The 20,297-nt window shown below is 44.4% G+C and overlaps 1 protein-coding gene across 1 annotated transcript in view; it reads right to left on the minus strand.

Moving 5' to 3' along the window:
• ITIH5 (inter-alpha-trypsin inhibitor heavy chain 5) overlaps window positions 1-20,297 on the minus strand; it is a 45,700-nt gene that overhangs the window by 12,636 nt on the left and 12,767 nt on the right. The window contains exons 6-8 of the mRNA XM_064421716.1: window positions 15,447-15,616; window positions 14,766-14,882; window positions 339-510 (exon numbers count right to left, since the gene is read on the minus strand). Coding sequence (XP_064277786.1) covers window positions 339-510; window positions 14,766-14,882; window positions 15,447-15,616 — 459 coding nt within the window. The remainder of the gene's footprint in view (window positions 1-338; window positions 511-14,765; window positions 14,883-15,446; window positions 15,617-20,297) is intronic.

Genomic DNA, 20,297 nt, shown 5'->3' on the forward strand with positions numbered 1-20,297 from the left:
TTCCCATTCTGAGGGTGTCACCAGATAAGCAAGAGAATGGAATCAAAATTGGTTTAATAAGTGTGGGGAATCACAGACTAATTTTGGTTGGAAGGAACACTTAAAGGCCATTTTGTCCAACCAACCCCTGCAATGGGCAGGATCTGAGGAAACCTTCCCACCATGTATGTTAATAAAGAACACAAAACCCTGAGGGGAGGTGAAGGGACCCCCTTGTCCCATGACCTAAATCCCAATGCCTTTTTATTCCAAATGCTCCAGGACCACATTCACCACTCTCTGTTCTGTTGTAGTTAATTAGAAAGCACAGTTAATGCCATCTGTATCTCTGATCATACCTCCAGTGGGTGACATGTTATGGATGTACTTTTTGGCATCCCTGATGTTATTTGGAGTAACAGGCACCAGCCGGTCCTGCTGCCAGACCTTGATGCGGTTGGAAAAGCCAATGATATTGAAGTGGTCTTCAGGCCTTAGGTCCTGGAGAATTGTGAAGAGAGCTTCTTTGGTCTAGAAAGAGAAAAGAGAGCAGCTATTGGTTTCTCTGGATCTGGGTTGAAATTAAAGGCCATTGAGACAGTACTTCATGTTCAAACTTAAGTGTTTATTATTTCTTATCAGTAAAACAGTCGCACTACTGTGAGTTCTGCAGCTTTTCATTACAAGGCACAAAATGGCCAATAATCTCTTGTTACAAGGTCTTTTAAGACTAAACTATCCCATTAAGAACTGACACCTAGATTATTTTCCCTTTTAACCCAATAACTGATCCCAAAGAGCCTGCAATGTGGACTTTTCTGCCCAATTATAAAATGCCACCCAAACCCATGAAGAAGAAGGAAGAAGCATGAAGAAGAAACCCAGGACAACACTTTGTGCCTTCCATCTTGCTTCCATCCACAACACACTAAAAATCCCAAAACCTAAATTTCTCACCAAGTGATGAACCTACACTACTCTCTATAATCTATTTCACACTTCTGTGGCTTCTTGTCTATCTTGAAGTCTAGGAAACTTTCTGATGAATGAGGGTCAAAGTCAGTGCTCCCCTGGGGGTCAGGGCATCTCAGAGCAGACAGGGAAATATTCCCAGTGCCCTGGCTTTCCACAAGCAGCAGACACAGCTGTCAGTGTTTTAGTGGACAAGAATTTAGTTTCAAGATGATTACTGATGTTTTAGATATTTCTACACTGCCACTTTGGCTGATGAAGAAAACTGGGATGTCCTTTCCTGTCTCAAGGCCCGATCTCTGTGATGCTAGTGGCAGGGCAAATATGAGACGAAAAACAACTCTTGCCCAAAAGGTCTTGTGAGGCACATCTAGACCTAACTAAGCTTAAAAATCAGGCACCACAATTAGGATAAAAGCTCCCAGTGACTGGGAGAATCATGTTCTGAATTAAGGGATAGTGAATAATAATGACTAATCACAAACTCTCAGAGTTTGTCTAACAACCTCTAGACTGGCAGCAAGCTGTAAGTGGCCTATATTTAAAATAGGTTACTTATAAGTTAAAAACACAGTAAACATGTCCAAGGATGCACATTCTCTGTTCATAATTAGGATACTATTTGCTACATGTACACTCTAATGAATATTTTCAGCAATTAATAAATGTTTAGGTTAATATATTCAATTTACTAGATACAAAAAGAAGTCCTGACTAGTCACTGCAGATTCTACCTGCCAGTCAGTTTTGTCCCAGGCAGATTAGTTTTTATCAATATGCCAACTGTTCATCATCCTATCTAAACACAGGCAACAGAGTGAGGAAAGCTGGTCACAAGAGGAGTTCTTAGCAAAGGAGGTTAAGGATCCTGGGCTCTGGGAAAGCCAGACTACTGAGGAAAAGGCAAGAGGAAGACTGCAGAGGTGTCCAGCTCCCCTCAGCGGATTTAGCAGCCATGCAGCTGTGTTCACATGGAGACAGACTTGAGCTGAGTAAGACACAGAAAAGTTACCCAAAAGCAGCCTGTCCATGCAAACATACCCTATATTTGGATGCAAAACACATGGGAGGAATATGAAGCAATATCTAGGCAGAGGAATCAGCAGATTCTCAGCTCAGCCCCTTCTTGGCCACCATTAAGCCTTCAAATTCCAAGGAAACTATGCAAGAAATAATATTGTAGGCTCACTAGCATTTAAAGGTTCCTCTCATGCCTGTCAGGAAAATACGTGAAGGGCTTGTCCAGAAGAAATGCAGAAGTAATCAGCAGTGCTGGAAGCCACATAAGCCTAGGCCTGATGTTGCTATGTAAAGACATTTTGGAAAAGGGCTCAAAGGACTGATCAAGCTGTGTCATCAATATCCCCCTGGATTCTGCATGGCAGATGATGATGCAATGATGCAAACAAATCTAATCCTCACAGCTGCTGCCTTGGCTCCCAGTTCACCTGAAATTAAGGGGAATATTTCCCATAGCTTCAAACATTCTGGAGCCAGGTCTGGAGACTCTCCCTGCCTGTTTCTATCCTCTGTACAAATAATTTTCCTCTGCAGGGATCTCAGGCTTAATCCTTCCACTTGCTTAGCTGGAACATTCCTCCACGTCCCACCACCATTTCACAGACAAGAATATTAAAGCAAATGCTGGTGGAAGAGATTCTTTCAAAGAGAAGGAGATTCCCATCAGGTTCACATCATGATTTGCACCAAACAAACCCTCTCAAAGGTGAATTCCTGCCCCAAACATGGAGGCTGCCTCCAATCTAACAGTCCAGAAAATGGAAAAGTTGGATTAAATAATCAGCTATTTGAAAAAGAAGGGAAGGTTTTACTCTCTCTCATTTGCTCTTTTACAACACCCTTTGTATTTTAAAAATGCTTCAGATAATGCATGACATCACCCTTCAGAGAGACCCTCCATCAACATCCCATTTTACAGAGAGGAAAACCAAGCTACTTTTGTAATTATGTCAAGGTCAGAAAGTGGGAGTTCCCAAAACTTGGGGTTCTCAACCCTCAGTTCAGTCAGCCAAACCATCCCACACATGCACAGGCAGCAATCACAGAGCCGAGAGAAGGACTCGGATTTATTCCACAATAACAAGGTTGACCCAAGTTTTTTTCCCTCAAAAAATAGATCAAAGTAAGCAGAAAGTGAAAATGGAGAACCTTCTATCCTGTGTCTGAGCAGGCCTCCGTGCCAAGCTCTGCTGAAGGAAATTTGGGCAGGGTGTTAAAGCAAGGAGCAACGAGACCACAACAACTCCCTACATACACATCCCCCCTCTACCCCCACAAAGAAGAGGAACAGAGGTTCCTAGAGGCAATGATTTCAAGAAAAACTCCCCAAATCTCATTATCTATATTACAGCTCTGATTATAATTAACATTGCTTGACCTCTCCCATTACAAAACCCCTATCTTCATTTTTTTCGCCAATTCTGTGAAACTGCACTTTTCTCAGAGGGATTTATTGGGCTCAAATAAGCTCTGTTGTTTCTGAGAACAAGGCAAGAGAAGAACTAATCTTGCTTTGGCCTACTTGCAGAGAGGCTGCAATTCACTTCCCTTGTGCTCACAAATTCCTTTTGACATTCTTGCCTGTGTTCAGCCAAAAGAAAAGGAAAGGAAAAAGTAAAACAACACAGAGATGAAGTTGCTTGGTGTACACAGCATCCAAGCTAGAACTGCAGAGAAGATCAGGAGGGAACTGAAACACACATTCCCAGGAAACCCAGCACTTCCCCACACCCTCATACAGGGGCCAAATGTGGGGCTGGGACCATCACTCTCTCCCCTTCTTTCATTTCCTCTTTGCTTTTTGTCTCATTTTCATCACTCCATGGAGTTTGAGTCAATTTTTCCCAGGAAAAAACCTCTGCCATATTTTAATGGATATGCACTGACAGCCTGGATTCTGGCATCTGTATCCTGTGCTTGCCTCTGCAACTTAAATGAAAACCCTTTGAATTTATGTGACATGCACACAAACATATGTACAAGTGTGCGTGTGTGCACATGGGTTTGCTCCAAAGCAAACAGAGTGAAGGAGGCCATATGGTTCATTCTCCTGCAGCTTTTACTCCATCCTCAGCAAAAAAAAAATAAAGGGTGGGATTCAGCTTTGCCAACTCAGTCATCAGAAAGCTGGGCATCACATCTAATCCTGCTTGAGGCAGGGGAAGCCACCTGCAGGGAATAATCCATCCCATCTGTTTTGGACAGGTTTTAGGATAGGCTGGGTCACTGTCTGGAAGTGCCTGTCTTCAGGCATTGCCTTCAAGCAGAGAAGGTGGGACACACCTCAAGAACTAATCCTGCCCCATCCTGAGCATTCTGATTCTTGCTGGAGCCAAAAGGAGCTGAACTGTCTCTCCACCTCTCCCAGAGTGCTCTGAATCCCCTGTCTTTTCCTATTTCCATCTCTCTTCCCAGCTCCTAGGGACTCCCAGGTGTGTCCTGAAGACCACACTCCTCATGGGGTGGAACAACATGCTTTGAAACCTACCAGCCTTCCTCACCCACTAATGGTTTATGAGAGAGATGTGGCTTCCCTCAGAGTGCTGGATATGATTCAGCAGCTGGCAGGAAAAACCAGCTTTTAATAAGGAGAATATCTTGGTAAAAGTGCACTGCTTGAAATCCTGAAGGACTCAGCCATGACCAAGTGCAGTTGGTGCCCAGCCCTCTCCTCCCATCTCCACCAGAGCCCAGGCAAGGCTTTGCAAAGCTCTTTGCAAAGCTTCAGCTGGGGTACAGCAGCAGTTTTCTGCTTCTGTCCTTGCAAGGCCACAGCTGGAACTTCTCCTGGCTCCAAGGAGCCAAGGGCTGTGGCTGCCATGAGATTCCCAAACTGCTCTGCTGCCAATGGGGTCCCTGCAGTCCCACTCCCACCTGGCCCCACTGAGTCATTCCACTGAAACTCCTGCCAAAGAGGCAGAAAATTCACCATTTCTACCCTGCTGAGGGCCAGGTAGTTCCTCCATGGCTGTGCACATGAAACTGGTTCATTTTGGAGATAAGCTGGACCCACTTACACAGAGGAAAATGAGTTTAAGGGTCTGCAAGGTGAAATACTTTTCCCAACATGTTTGCCTGGGGAGATGCAAGGATTAAAGCAGAGGATGGCGGGAAGTTACAATACAGAACAGGTGAATAAAAATCATTTTTTACCATTTGGGAACGGTTTGAATGTCAGAGTCAGGTTTTAAATGAGAGTTTTAAAGAGGGTAACTTGGTGGGGGGAGATTCCTCCATTTCCCTCAAATTAGCATGGACAAAATTGAGGTGAGAGGTGGAGACTGAATTGCCACTGCATTTGAGATGAGGAATTGTGCCGGTGAATGAGCTGCCAACACAGCTGGAACCTTGGGAGTGAACCAGCCACCTCCAGGGCTGTGAAATGTCACCCCAAACCTGGAGCAGTACAACCCTGGTCTACAGCTGGGGACAGATGATGTGACCATGGCTGCCAGGGAGTGACCACAGTTTGTGCTTTGTGAATGAGAAGAGAGAAGAGGAGCTCACACTGCCTAAATGACTGATGTGCCAACAGTGTCTGCTCAAGTCCAGAGACAAGCCAGCTCCCAGCCACCACCCTGACCTTCCTTGTCACCTCTGCACTGACACCTGGACATGCAACACAGCAGCTGCCTGTCTGGTTCTTGCTTGCTGCAGGCCCTGCATCACAGCCAAGGTGATCCAGAGCTGTATCAGTCCCAGCACCAGCAGGAATATCAGAACTCCCTCAGCTACACTCAAGTTTGGCTGTGATTTGCCACCCTTCTATCCAGCCCTTGGAGTTAGCTCTGACAGACCTCATCTTGCTTAAACACTGGGGGAGCAAAGCATGGGATGATACACACTCTTATGGGAAAGCTGAGAGCCTTCAGCCTTTTTTTGGGTCAAGATCTGCCTCAGAGACATCTGGGGTGATGTCAGACCATCTGGGCACCTTTTAGGAGGAATCTGACATTTCTTTCACAGTCCCTTGTTTGTCTGGGGAGCAGGGCGAGGGTGAGGTCTGGCTACCCTGAGAGCTGTGCAGCTCACAAGAACACAATTCGTGGTTGTTAGGAGCTGTGGCACTGCCAAACATTGGCCCTGCTGGGCAGCAAGGGGAGAATTCAAGCACCTCATTAAAATGCATATCCCAAGCCCACGTATTCACACTTTCCATTGCCTTAGGAGCACTTCTAAGTGTTTCATCCAGCCACCCTCGCAACAGCTGGGCAGCAGGACTTCATCACCAGTGACACAGCCTCTCCCAGCTCAGCCAGCACCAGGAAACTGCTTGGGCTCAGGATCAGCCAGTCCAAGAGCACTGCTAGAAGAGAGGAAAGCATTCCCAACCACTGCCTTTGGAAAACAGGACCCACTGACAGGAGGAGATGCACAAGAACAGCCTGCAGAGAGCAGACCTGGGGCCATCTGCATCCATGTGCTGAAAAAACTCACAACTAGAAGGCAAAATTTAAGCACTGTTTGTCCTTCCAGATCCCTTGTGAGAAAGGAAATTTGACAAGAAAGGAGCTAAGGCACAGGATGTAAGCTCAGAGGGAATTAGGAAGCCATAGCTCTGTCCAGGAATGTGTCTGAGAGTGCAGCAATGCAGGGAAGTGCTCAGAAATGAGATCTCCTACAGCAAAAAAGAGAAAAGTACAAGTGAATATATTGTTTGGCAAAAGATTGCAAGGAAATACAGGGAGAAAAACCAAAAGAGCTCCTTCTTCCCCTGCAGTATCCTGTGCTTTGGTTCTTCTTTTTCCCTTTCCAAACATGCAGAGGCAGCTGATATAAAGGTCCAGAGCTGGGTTTTTCAAACAGCAACAGCCAAAGCTCATCAATGTCCCCATGGTCTGTCAGAAGGAATAATTAGTACTGTGACTTAAGGAAAGGCTAACATCAAAGTCACACCTGAAATGGTGCAAGCATGGCCAGACAAGTGCTGCCCAAACCCAGGTTTGGTTTGGGTCCAGAGGCAAGGGGAACGCAGTGGGAGCACCACTGCCACATTACAGGGAGCAGCTGAGACTCAGAGAGAGCAAAGGTTTGGGCAGTGCTGTTCCTGCTGAGGTTGGAAGCCACATGATGTGAGTTTTGCTTTCCTCTGTGTTCCAGTGTCCTTTCTGCCCACATAATGCTGGTCACATGTCACCTGCCACCAACAGGGACTTCTGTACCAAAACCAGGGGTTAACTCCGAAGTGTATCCTTGGATTGTTTTACCTTCCTGCATCCCACTCTCAGAGAGGACAATTGGCCCTTTCTGCCTCCACAGGGAATGTCCTGCAGCTGAGGAACTGCAACTGCCCCTCTCCCTGTCAATGTATCTTTGTGCTTTCTTCCTGGCAGACAAGAACGGCGTAACCAGGGAAAACTCCTTCGCAATTCTGGACAAGAAGCATTTTGTTCACTACTGACACAGGCCTGTGATGGGAAGGAGTTTGAATATGGAGTTCTGGACAATAAAGGTCTGTCTCCAGTCCATGGTCCAGTCTCCTCCTCCTGAGCATCCCAGATCCTTTGCTGGTCACTTGAACATTGCTGACTCCCTATATGGCCTTAAAAAAAATTGTTTTGTTGTTTCCCAGGCTGAAAAACAACCATCCTTTAGAACAAATGTTTGTTCCTATTGCCTTTTCTGACAAAGGTTTTCCACTTAACATTGAGTAAAATACTCAGCTCCACATCCATCTAGGACACTTAAGCACTGAATTTTTGCTCAGTAGATGATAAAACTGTCTTCAAGGATGCAATCAGCTGGGATAACTCAGTTGTCTAGTAAGCATGGTGAGGATAAATACATGAAAAACTAATCTGATGATCAAAAGCTGATCTGATTTCTCAGGAACTGGAGTTCCATGGGTTCAGATGCTCAGTCTTTGCAATCTCACAGCAGCACTGAGGATGTGAATAAATGCCAGTGTGAAGATTTAAGGAGGCAAGTTCTAATCAGCACCAAGCACTTGAAGCCCTTATCCTAGAGGAGAATGGATTACAGTTGGAGCAGTGAACAATTCTGTACAGTAAATAAGGCAAAGGGACAAGCTTAAGGGCTGTCCCACAGTGCTACACTGAAATAACCCCACTGGGAACAACGGGGCTGCATGGGCACACAGCCAGACTGACACAGCAATGTCTGAAGGCCACATTCTTCTCTTGTGCTTAGCTCATTTTAACTGGAATCAGATCACATAACATGCCCATCAGACAGTCAAACCCCCACCCTGTCAGCATGACGAAACATTTCCATGAAGATAGCAGCAAAAAGGTCAGCACCAAGGGAAAAATGCCCCATGCCCTCCATGCAGAGCTTGACATCTCTCCCTCTGCCCATCCTCAGAGGATGGAGTTCATCCCAGGGCACAGAAACTGTTCCAATAATTGAGTACTATCATTTTCTGTCACAAAGATCAGCCCCAACACAATGCTGGGAAGAGCTGACATGCCCAAAAGCTGCCCACAACACATCCCCTTAATTTCAGCAATCAACTGCTGCATTACAGAGCAGGAATTGAGCTGAGACACAGCTCAGCATGCTCTTCATACTGATTACAGCCATCCTTCATCATGCAGCCACTCTCACAGAGTGGGTGTCCCAGCAGCCAGAAGCCTGCCAGGTTTGGAGCTTTCTAACCCCTACTCAGAACATCCCATCCATGGGTGTGACCTGCTAGGAGAGATGCACTGCTCCTCCCTTGGGACTTCCCCACTTTCATTTCTTTTTACAGAACATGCAGTAGGGACTTTACAAGAGGGTAGTGACAGGACAAGAGGGAGTGGATTTAAACTAAAAGAGGAGAGATTTAGGTTGGATATTGGGAAGAAATTCCCTGTGAAGGAAATTCTCTGTGGTGAGGCCCTAACACAGGTTGCCCAGAGAAGCTGTGGCTGCCCCATCCCTGGAAGTGTCCAAAGTCAGGCTGGACAGGGCTTGGAGCAACCTGGGATAGTGGAAGGTGTCCCTGCATATGGCAGGGGGCTGGGACAGGATGCTCTTTAAGTCCTTTCCAATCCACACCATTCTGGGATTCTCTGATCTCCAGTGAGTGAGGGATAGTGGCAATGGTTTGTTGGTTGAAGCAAAGACCCAGCACTTTTGCTCAGGGTTAGCATTAAGCAATGCAAGAGCATTAAATAGTTCCTTAAAAAAGCAAATTTGCCAGTTTTCCCACCTAAGAGTGTGCCACAGGGCTCTCAGAGGCCTCCAACACCTGCCCCCATCCAATTTTCACCATTTCCAAATCTCAGCATCCCCAGCTGCAGGATCCCCACTCCCTCATGTACATTTCTGCCTCCAGCCCTTCCCCTGTCCATTTCCATCCTAAGCCACTGCCTCATGCAGAAGAAGCCAATTCTTCACCCAAAACTCTGCAGAGGAGAGAGCAGATGTTTTGAAGATTATGTCATTGCATCAGGGGTAACTATGCAAGCAAAAGCTCTCTCCTCATGACACATCCTATCCCTCATTCCTAAGGGACCTCAGATTACATCATGTGGATCTCAGAGCTGCCTGTGAGCACTGTTTGATGACAGTAATACAACCTGGAAGAGCTCAGTCCAGCAGGATTCCACAAGAGGTGCCACAAGCACTTCTGAGCTTCAGCTGCTCTCCACAGCCAGAAGCAAATGGTCCCAGTTGAGTAACTCTGGGACACACCCTGATTTAGGGTGAAGGGGTATTTGCTTGGAAACAGCAGTGTTGCTGCAAACAGTGCTAATCTAATAACTTCAGTCTGGACAAGGGTCTGGTGTCTTTTAGGCTTGGGGGATCTTTGTACAGCCATGATCCAGACATGGGTTTGCCAGCTAAAGAGACAAGACTCTGCAAACAGACAAGCACAGGCAAGGAAAATAACCTACCTAAATTCACATAACAGATCCATGATGAAAACACATGTAGAAGCCAGGTCTGGCTTCCAGGTGTTGCTCCAGCAGCTGGAAAAAAAACCCCTTAATTCCAGCTTGGAAAGGACTACTAAAGAAAGATCTTTCACTTCACTGACTTTTATGCATTTGCCAGGGCCTTGAGGATACCAAGAGGCTTTAATGGCTCTGCCCAGCCCCAGCTGGGGCCTCCACCCACTCTCCTGCCCATGTAAGCACCAGCCTGGGCCCTCATCCCAGTCTCAGACCAAGAGCTGTGCTGTCTATAGCTCTGCTACATAAACCTCAATGACCCCAATCCATGGAAAGACTTCCCAGCCTCGTTTAGCCACTTCCATTTCACTGGGCTTTGTCTGGTGGTCACTGGGCTGTGTCTGCACATCAGCAGCACCTGTTTCCAGTTCATCCTTTGATGAACTCAGTGATGGTCCAGTTGAAACGTTTGGGAGAGCTCTCAGGGTGTTCATGAGTTTTCAGTTCAAGCCTCAGCAGCATTCCCATGCAAACTCTGCCCTCACCTTTGCCTCCTATTTACTCCAAACTCAATTAAAGCACTTGCACTTTATAGGTGGTCTGGGATCTTCCTGGGAAATTTTGTCTCTGCCTCTACTGCCTCAGCATGGAGCAAAATTGGCTGTTAGTCCTAAGACCAGAAGCAGATGTTCTGTGTCCTGGACACTCAAGAGCATGTTGTTCTGAAGGCTGTTTCTCTGTATGACCCCATCATTATTTAGTAGTTGTAGGGCTAGGCAGATTATTTTGGTTTGTGACAAATACTTGCATTTCTCTTGGAAGACAAGTTTTATTTTCTTTGAGCAAATAAAATCTGCATAGATCTGATGTCTTATTTACTGTAGTATTTCTTATATCCCAAATTCACACCTCCAGAGAGGACTGAGATGACACTGCTGTGGTGTAGCTGAGCAGGAGGCAGCTGCATGGGGCTGCTGGTGCTGCAGACAGCTCTGGGGTTCCTTCTTTCCAGCAAAAATGGAAAACCTGACAAAACTTCCCTTGTCACAGTAGCTTTGAACACTCTGGAGGCTGTAATTAGAATTAGCATTTTTTCCAAAGTTCCCTGGCAATTTAAGGTTGTTCTCCTGGGCAGCAGCTGTTACTTGGACTAACAGACAACAGGCTCACAGCCAGGTCTGCACCAACCAGCAGAAGTCAGAGGAGTTTGGAAGGAGAACATTGAAGGCTTGTCTGCTCCTTCACCACCCTGAAACTCCTTGGGGGTGTTGATGCTGAGGCACAGAGGGTTGGGTTGGGCACACAGGGCCCCCACATGGGCTCCAGCAGCGTGGGTGACTCACGGGTACCAACAGTGTCCCTTGGATAGGCACAGGCAAATGAACTGGAGCCCTTGCAAATGCCCAGCAGGTCCCAGTTTCAGCTGGGTTCCTCCTGGAGCAATTAACCTCAGAGAAAATTACAGTCTGGCACGCCACCATTGACAAGTTGCCAGGCTTGTGGTGAAGCCAACTGCTTAACTGAGTGTGTGGCATTTATTGCCTGTGGGAAAGGTAAGGTGAAACTAATCTGTGGTTGAAACAACTCTATTTTACATCTGCAAAATACCTGCATACTCATCCTCTTGTGGACATACAGCTTGGAAGGTTCTTGTTCTCCTTTCTCACCATGTTCACTGAAGCTGGGTGCAATGATGGCAATCAAAAAATGATGAACTTATAACTGGCCCCTTTTTCTCCTGGTTATACCAATGTAAAGCTGCTATATCCCCTTCTCCCTAGCCAAAGGTACCATAAAATCAGCAGGGCAGACTGCTCAAAGGGCAAATAATTTTGCTTCCCAGTAAACCCTGCAGATATAACCTCTTCCCCAGGCTCTACTGGCTGTTAAAAGCAACTATTCCACACAGAACTTGCTGTCTCTTTGCACACGAAGGAACAAAGTTCATGGGGATTTTCCTTGCCAGTGGAACAGCAGTAATGATGTGCAAAGCCTTGAGCACATGAATATTTTTTCCTCATCATGCTCAAGAATTTTCTATTCACAAACTTCATCTCCCTGCCAGTGCTAGAAGGAGACTGCAGCAAAGGCTCAGAACCTCAGTGGACTTTGACTGCTGCAACACATCTGAGTCTGCTGGACACCACCAGAGCTCAGAGGCTGTGAAAACTGAGGAGAAATATCTTCCCCTCAAAGCTAATACATCTCTTAGTGATGTGAGGGGAATGTTTCAAGAGTCCTGATCACAGAACCAAAGAGCTGTTAAAGCTGGAAAAGACTTCTAAGGTCATCAAGTCCAATTAATAACACAGCACTACTGTGTTCACCACTAAGCCATGCCTCCAAGTGCCACATCCACACACTTTTTGAACACCTCCAAGGATTTGATTGAAGCTGATCAACCAGTCTCACTCTATGTGCTTGCAACTGGACATTTGTTGCTTCAAAGACTGAGATATCTTAGGAAAAAGGGGATAGCACCAACAGATAAAAAATCATGTTGGAAAAGGAAGACCTTGGGAGAGGAAAAGATAAATGACACAGGTGGGTTGTAGGAACTGCAGGATGCATGAAATCCTGGCCCCACTTGAGTCCCTTTGCCATTTAGATTGTAAAGGCAGGTGACTGAAGAGTCCAAAATCTCCCCCAGTTGCCACAGAAAAAGGTGCACAGCTGATGTTTCCCATCCTTGCTTACACAATCTAAAAACTGTCCTTTGCCACAGTCACTGCAGCTGACCCACAGGAGCACTCTTTACAATTGCTGACTGTATTTTTAGCTGACCTTGCACATGACTCAGTAGAGAGAAATGAGGAAAGACATTCCCATGGGATTCCCAAGCTCTCTTCACAGCACCACAGATCACCACAGCTGTGACAGTCCAAGAGAAAAGACAAGAAGGAGACATTTCCTCTGCTCAGATGTATCCTGCCACCAGGGAATCTGTTTTTAATTTAATAAGCATCTCAATGATATCAACAACTGGTAAAAAGGACACTGAGCAGTCATGGCTGTAACTGATCACGCTTTCCTAGAGAACCTAGAGAGGTTTATTTTTCAGCCAGTGCTAGATTTTCGTCTTTTCTTGATCAATCTGTGTGGGGGGTTTTATGATTTTGATCTTAACTCCATAAAGTTGTATTTTTTGGAGCAGCTGGAATCAAAGGAAGATAAGTGCTTCCATCCGATTGCACTCATCCATAATGTACCAGTGGTCCTCCATAAAAAGAATATACTGAGATAACAGACAAAAACTTGTGTGTGGATTTTTTGTTTGGGTTTTTTATTTTTGTTGAAGTTGGGATTGAAAGTACTTGAGATAGTATTTCATGTTCAGACTTAGGTGCTTATTTTTTGTTAGTGTAATAGTTTCACAACTATGAGTTTTGTAGTCTTTTATTAGTAAGGCAAAAAATGGCTAACTATCTCTTGTTACAAGGTCTTTTAAGACTAAACTATCTAATTAAGAAATTATACTCACATTAGTTTTTTTTAAATTTAATAACTGATTCTTTGATGCTCGTAATGCGGACTTCTCTGCTTAATTACAAAATACTACTTAAACTCATGAAGAAGGAAGAAGAAGGTGAAGAAGAATAATTTGCCCCTGCTTTAAAGCTTCATCTTGCTTTATATTTTTTACTATATTCTAAAACTCGTAACTTTAAGTTTTCTACCCTGTGATGTTATACACTTCTAACTAACCACATACTAGTAATTTTAGTGCTATTAATCAATTATGGAAGTCTTCTCTCAGGTTAAATGTAGTGCTGTCTTGTGAGTCTGTGCCTTTCAGTACAGAAAGTTTAAAATTCTCAGCATCTAGGATTCCAACAGTTGGGTACAGCCTCAACAAAGGTTCTGCGTAGACACTTCTCTCACTTCAGGCTCAAGGGAACCTCTCTGTAGCTAATTTGCCTGAGCAGCACAAACTTCCCAGGATATGAATTAAACCTTTAGGGGTTAATGGCTGTGTTGTTTTAATAGGTGTAATGAAAAGAAACTCTGATACTCAGGACGAGAATAAAAGCTTTCATAGTGCAAAGTTAATCTGCTGGCTACTTTAGTGCAGCTCACTAAAGCACCAAAGCTCTCTGGAGTTTTAATCTCCCTGGTTCAGCACTTGGTCACTGGCTGTCTGCTTCCAGCCTGGGGCAGGACTGGGGGCATTTGTGCCAGAACTGTTTATTCTGAGAGGCAGGGTGGTTGTTTTTCAGCAGGATAACTGAAAGCCAAGAGGCAGGCTCTGTCCAAGGGGTTTTTTACAGATTCAGAGGCATCTTGATTTGAGACCTCATTCAGGACAGGACTAGGATTGCTTGTTAACAACTCTCTTGATGAGTCACCTTCTTCCCCAGTTATTATGAAAGATAATTTGGATCCAGAGAATCCATATTCCACTTATATTTGATGTGCCATTCAGCTTGGTATGGTGACTCACATTAAGGTTTGTGTCCTTGAAAAATGTCAGAGATTTGTTCTGAAAGACTCAGATTCACAAAAAGGACAAAATTACTTCTCTTTCAGCAGAACCTCTTGAGTTATCCTTCACTAAGTGTTTTTCCAAGGTAATTTAAAGGCAGCAGTGTCTTCTCTGTGCTGTTAGACTGGATACACAAGTCTGCTGAATGCACTTTGCTGGGAATTCTGCCTCATCTGCTTCTTCTCAAACTGCTCAGAACAGAACCACCCCGGACACTCCTATGCTCAATTTTGGCAGCACTGACCTTTACAGAGTGATGAATCCTTCTACATTCCTTGTTCCCACCCCATTCCCACTGACATGATCATTTTTCTCATTGCAGGTAAATCACCTCAACTCAAGGTGTCTGCAGAGCCACCTCTCACCTCAGACATAGCAAGCATTTTGCAGGAGAGAAAGGGTGAGACAAATCTGAAGCAAGCTTTGCCACCCCAGAGCTGAGCAAACCAGAACAGGCAGGAGGAGCTCACCTGCTTCAGCTTGGTGCCCACCATGGAAGCACTGCTGTCCAGCACGAACACCACGTTCTTTGGCAGGGGAGGAAGGTCTGTGGGGGCAAAGTAGTGCACAAAATACCCATTGAGGATCTGTGGAAGAGAAAGGGAGTCAGGAATCAAAGGCAGATCATGATGCAATGCTCTACACGTCATTGTGGGATATTTGGATATTTGGGTGCTTTTGTGGCTGTGTCTACACTGCAGGGTATGAATGCTCCTTGGAATCCCTCTTAATTCTGTTTCCAGATACCCTTGGGATCCCCCCTTAATTCACTTTATCCAGACTGGATGAGCCAACTGAAGCTCTCCATGTCTCCTTCAATCATTAACATCAGGGTTTCCTTGCAAGTGCAGCAGGATGTAACACATGTGCCCACACATCAGAACCACAACATTCCCTTGACAAACTGGCCTTGTATCCAGATATGTACAGCCAGTATATTGAGAAACAGAAAAGCAGACACAAAAAAGAAGCTCAGTGAAGTTGAGGTTTAAGTCCACCTAATTGACTGGTTTTATTTTGGATAGTTCTTACAAGACGGAGGAGTAGCCTTCACTTGGAAAGCATTTTCTAGGAATTTGGAGCAGGCAAAACAATTAAACCATTTCCAATACAGTTAATAAAACAGAATAGATGAATCATGTGTACAGTACCTGAACATCCCCAACACTCAGCTCCCTGTTGACATCATATCTAATTATGAAGTCTCCCAAAATTCCATTTCGGGCGATCCTGGTTTGCTCAACAACACTGGGGTTGAATGTAACCTTAGCCAAAGTTTTGGTGTGCCCAATGACAGTAGAGGGAGGAGGAGACACATCGCCTGTTGAGATAAAACCACAATATTACAGGTTTTTGCCATTGCCTTACAGATGTCAAAGCACAGCACAGGTGGTGTTGCCATGGAGTCAAGTCAGCCAGCAGAGTGACTTACTGGGATTGAATCTTCAGCTCTCCAGTGATAAAAAAAGAGAGATTAAAAAAAAAATTAACCCATCTCCTCAAACTTAAAAATTAAACCCATCTTGCAATGCTCTCAGGGATATAAATGTTTGTACAAAATTCCTGTATTCAGTCCTGTTTGGCCAAATACACAACCTCAGACATGCAGATGCTGTTCATTCCAGCCAGCTCTAGACATCCAGGACACAGATCCTACACCTGAGATCCTGACAGTCAGTGCAGGTATGGTTCACCTGACCTGTTTGAACATTTCTTCCAGGATTAGATGAATCACACTGTAGATTTTTCCTTATTGATTATAAGGAATTCTTGAGGTGGCATGTTCAGACATGCTGCAGGCATGTGGGGTGGGATTGATGTGAGTGACTGATCCCTTGATCTGACAAGTGTCTTATGTGTAATGTCTACATTTTAACAAATCCCCTTAGCTGCCTTTATGTTCAGCAAAAGTTATCATTATAGTCACTGCAATTTCAGTCTAATTCAGACAAAATCCAACACTGCCAGTGCAGTCACACAAATCGCAGATTTAACTAAGATGTAACTCATCCTAGACTCTGAAAATCCTTCCTGCATCAATAAAGAGGGATGTGCCTGCAAGAGGATACCTCAGATAAAGACAATTATTTAGATCTATTGACCCTGCAGGAAACTCTCCTTGTATTGCTCTCTGTGCTCATTCTCTAAAAGTTGAGGGATGTGGAAGTTCCCTGTTGCCTCTCTATATAAACAAAATCCCACCTTATCCTCTTTTGGTTTGCCAGCTGTTTCCCTCTCAACTCCATTGGGACCCTTACATGAGATGGATTTGGCCCCTGAACTCCTCCAGATTTTGAGGGCTTTCACCCTTTTCCGAACTGACTCTTGAAAACACAAAAATATATATTGTCAACTGAAGTTGTTCTTGGGTGCTTTAGCTCTCACAGTGATTACTCCAACACTCCTTTGAGGCACAGAAGTTCTATTATGTCTGGTCCTGAGACAGAATTGGTAGGAATCAGCTGTTTAATTATACTGTGAAGGGAAATCTCAATTTTTTTCCAAAAATGCCCAAAAAACCTGTGGTATGACAGGGAGATTAGGGATGGGAGAGGTTCAGTTTCAGTTTTGGTGTACACAATGCAAATACCTACATATAAGTTTATTTTCTAGATTCCACTATACAAGTGGAGATCAGGTCAAAAATGTCAGAGATTAGGTTATGATACATCTGTCCAGACAGACATCTGCTTTAGGGTAATTTTAACTAAGAATAAATTAACTATAGTGATCCAAATGACAAGGTGCAGGCAGTCTGGGAAAGCTCCATTCCAGGGGGTCCCAAAAAACAGTTTATGTAATGGGCAGTGGCACTTCACCTTTGTAAAGAGCTTTGAGCAGCATTAGGGAAAGTCACTGTGACATCTGTGAGCAGCAATGAACACAACCTCACATCCAGACCCCACAGTGATTTACAAAACCAGAAATATGTGATTATCTCCATTTAACAAGTAGGAAAACAGAGGCATGGGGTGGTTACCTAACTTACTTGACATCCCACAGGTGGAAGTCCACAGAAATGCCAGGATTAGGGTCCTTGTGTGTTTATGAAATGATTAGCCAAATCTGTAACTTTTACTCTGAAGTGCCATGTACAATCTAGGTTCCTCTAGGCAAAGGAATGAGAGTAAGATTCATAAATCAGTAGCACTCTAGGATGTTACTCCAGGATGATTTTGCTTTATTTTCACAGCTGTCCTGTGAGTGCATTTGAAAAGACAGGGCACAAGACTGTTCTCCTGAGATAGGGAAAGGTTTTATCACAGGCCCAGTTTTACACAAGCAAATTATAGTTAGAGGACTGTGAAACAAACTCCTCAGCAAAAGCCTTGCCCAAGGAGACTGAATGATAGAGATCACTCAATTTCAGTAAAATCAAGAACTGACTCTGCATCACAGCTTCTCTGTGAGAGCTCCTGTCCATTCAACCTGATGGAAACAGAGAGGGAGGTCCCAGCCAGTACACTGAAATCACATAAGGATACTAGTTTTGTATCTTAGAGGGGACTTATAAAATGATAACCCAGAGCTTTGACATTTTTTCTAAAATCCACGTACAGTTCAGATTTCTCCTGGCAAAGAAAAGTTATAAATCAACATCACTATAAGATTTTACCTCATTCTTGATCTGTTTTTTATTTTTATAGCTGCCCTTTGATCTGATGAATCAGCAGAAACAATATGTTTTTAATACAAAATGCATCAGATTTGCTTGTATCTGCCTTCTTGAATTTTCCATCTGTCTTCTATTGCTTCCAGAAATCCCATTTAACTGCCAGTGTGGGAAAAGCCTAAAGTACATAGAAATGGCTTTAAAGTTCATTTATAATTACTGATCTGGGGATTTCACATTAATTCTCCTCAACTGCTGAAAGGAAAGCCTGCTGTGGGTTAGGCTGCCTGGTCATATCACACCAGGGCCAGTGAGAATCAGTCAGAAGCTCCCTCCTTATTCCTCCTGCACATCCCTGTCCATGGCCTTTGGGCAGCACTTCCATGTTTCTCTGCCACAAATGCAGTGATGGGTGATGCCATGCCACAACTGCACGAGCTCCAGTCTTAACATTTCTCTGGACCATTGGAAATCAGCTGATTTAGGCAGAAAGTCCCTGCCTCAGTTTCCCCACCTGTTAAATGAGCATAATCACACGTAACCTGTTTTTTAAAGCAATGTGGAATCTAGGTGGATCACATTGCCTCCCTCTATTGCTCCTCAGAAAACTCTCTGGAGGTGATAAATGTCATCCTTTCTGACACAGACAGTGCTTTAGGGATATCTGGAGAGGAAGTTTCCAAGGCTGTCTCAGCCATTTTAAGTAACAAAAATTGCTGAGGAATCTCTCCCATCATCTTCATAGCCACTCATCTCCATCCCTGGGAAAGAAGTTTAAAACAAAAAAATGGTCTGATAGAAAAGGTCCAAGAAACCTTTTTTTTTTTTTTTTTTTTTTTTTTTTTTTTTTTTTTTTTTTTATGGAATAACAAAAATCAGGTCTGGAAGGTAACTTATCTAATTCATCCCAAGTTCCCAGACTGAATCCCTTCCTACTTAGATTTTTGATACAATCAGGAAACACTCCAGACCTCCAGTAATGGAAACTCTGTGCCTGCACTTGCCAGTCCTTTTCAGAGCTTCACTTTTTTCACTGTTGAACATTTTCAATGTCCAATTTACATTTTTCTCTGTGGATTATAAACCCATGACTTCTTGGTTTTTTGGTTATTGACACAGAAGCCACAGTATTCTTTTCCTTCTTGCTGCAGCCTTTTATATTCTTGAACACAGCTCCTATATCTTCCCCCAGGTTTCTTTTTTAGGCAGCACTTGATATCTGGATCACAATTACTCTCCTCTGTTTATTAGCCTTGTTCTTTTTAAATAAGTGGCAGAGGGAGAAAAATCTATGAGATATTTCAGAGTCCAGAGCATGGATGAGCTCCAAATGCTTGGGCTGGTTTGTGCTCACACTGAGGGAGTTATTAGAGCCTTCAGACAAACTTTCCACTAAATTCAGCTGAAGAAGTAAACAGAGCAGGAAAAAGCATTTTCCAGATGCAACTGTCGTCCTCACAAGAGGAACACTTACACCAAAATTATTCTGGAGTCTGGCAGATTCAGGATTAGAGCAAATGCAAAGTTTGTCCTCTGCTAACATGTGGAAACTTCCAGACAGCTGTTGTAAGAAATAAAAAGCTTTCTGAGACCTTTGACTTCAGAGAGAAACAGTCATCCTCGAGCAGCCTTGTGTCTCCTGCCCAAGCCCATGGCCAGTTCTCATACAGCTACACTGGAGGAATAAAATTAGGACAACATCCAGGACATCATTCAGAAAGTGGCTCCATTCTGGGGTCACCAGAGAAGGTCAGGATCATTGGCCTCAATGCCTCCTGTTTTGGGGTGTGTATACGACAGAAGACAATGTCTGCACACGCCAAAAGATCATTTTCCAAAACTCACATGCCTAATGCCTTCCTTTGGGAAAAATACAACTCCCAGAGCGAGCCATGTGCACAGGAGTTACTGCAGAAGGAAATATCCTAGAAAGATCTGCCATCACATTGTCTCTGCTCTCTGTTCAGAGGGGATGGACACAGGACTTTCTGAGAGACAAGAAAAGGACATACCCATAAGTCAGACTGGAAGGGACACTGGGATGCTGGTGGCTCAAACACTCAGAGGAAGCTGCCATGGGCAAAGCACCCACCCAGGTGCCAGGAGCAAGCTCAGCCCAGCTCAGGCTGCAGCTGGTGTTGGACCAGATAAGGAAAGAGGTGAACCCTGGGAGGTGGGAACTTTGTCCTTATCAAGTGAACTCAGTTGTGATAACACCCCTGCCCCAGGCAGTGCTCGACATTCACACAGAGCCTGAAGGTGTTCACTCTGCTGGTGGGACATAATTGACAACAGCCTGATTTATCAGGCAGCTGTGTCATCTGAGAAGGTGTAAAAGACTCCCCAGTTGTCCCATGATCCACAACATTCCATCACTCAGGTGTCCTTG

Source organism: Passer domesticus, chromosome 5 (assembly GCF_036417665.1).
Source record: "Passer domesticus isolate bPasDom1 chromosome 5, bPasDom1.hap1, whole genome shotgun sequence".
Taxonomy (NCBI): Eukaryota; Metazoa; Chordata; class Aves; order Passeriformes; family Passeridae; genus Passer; species Passer domesticus.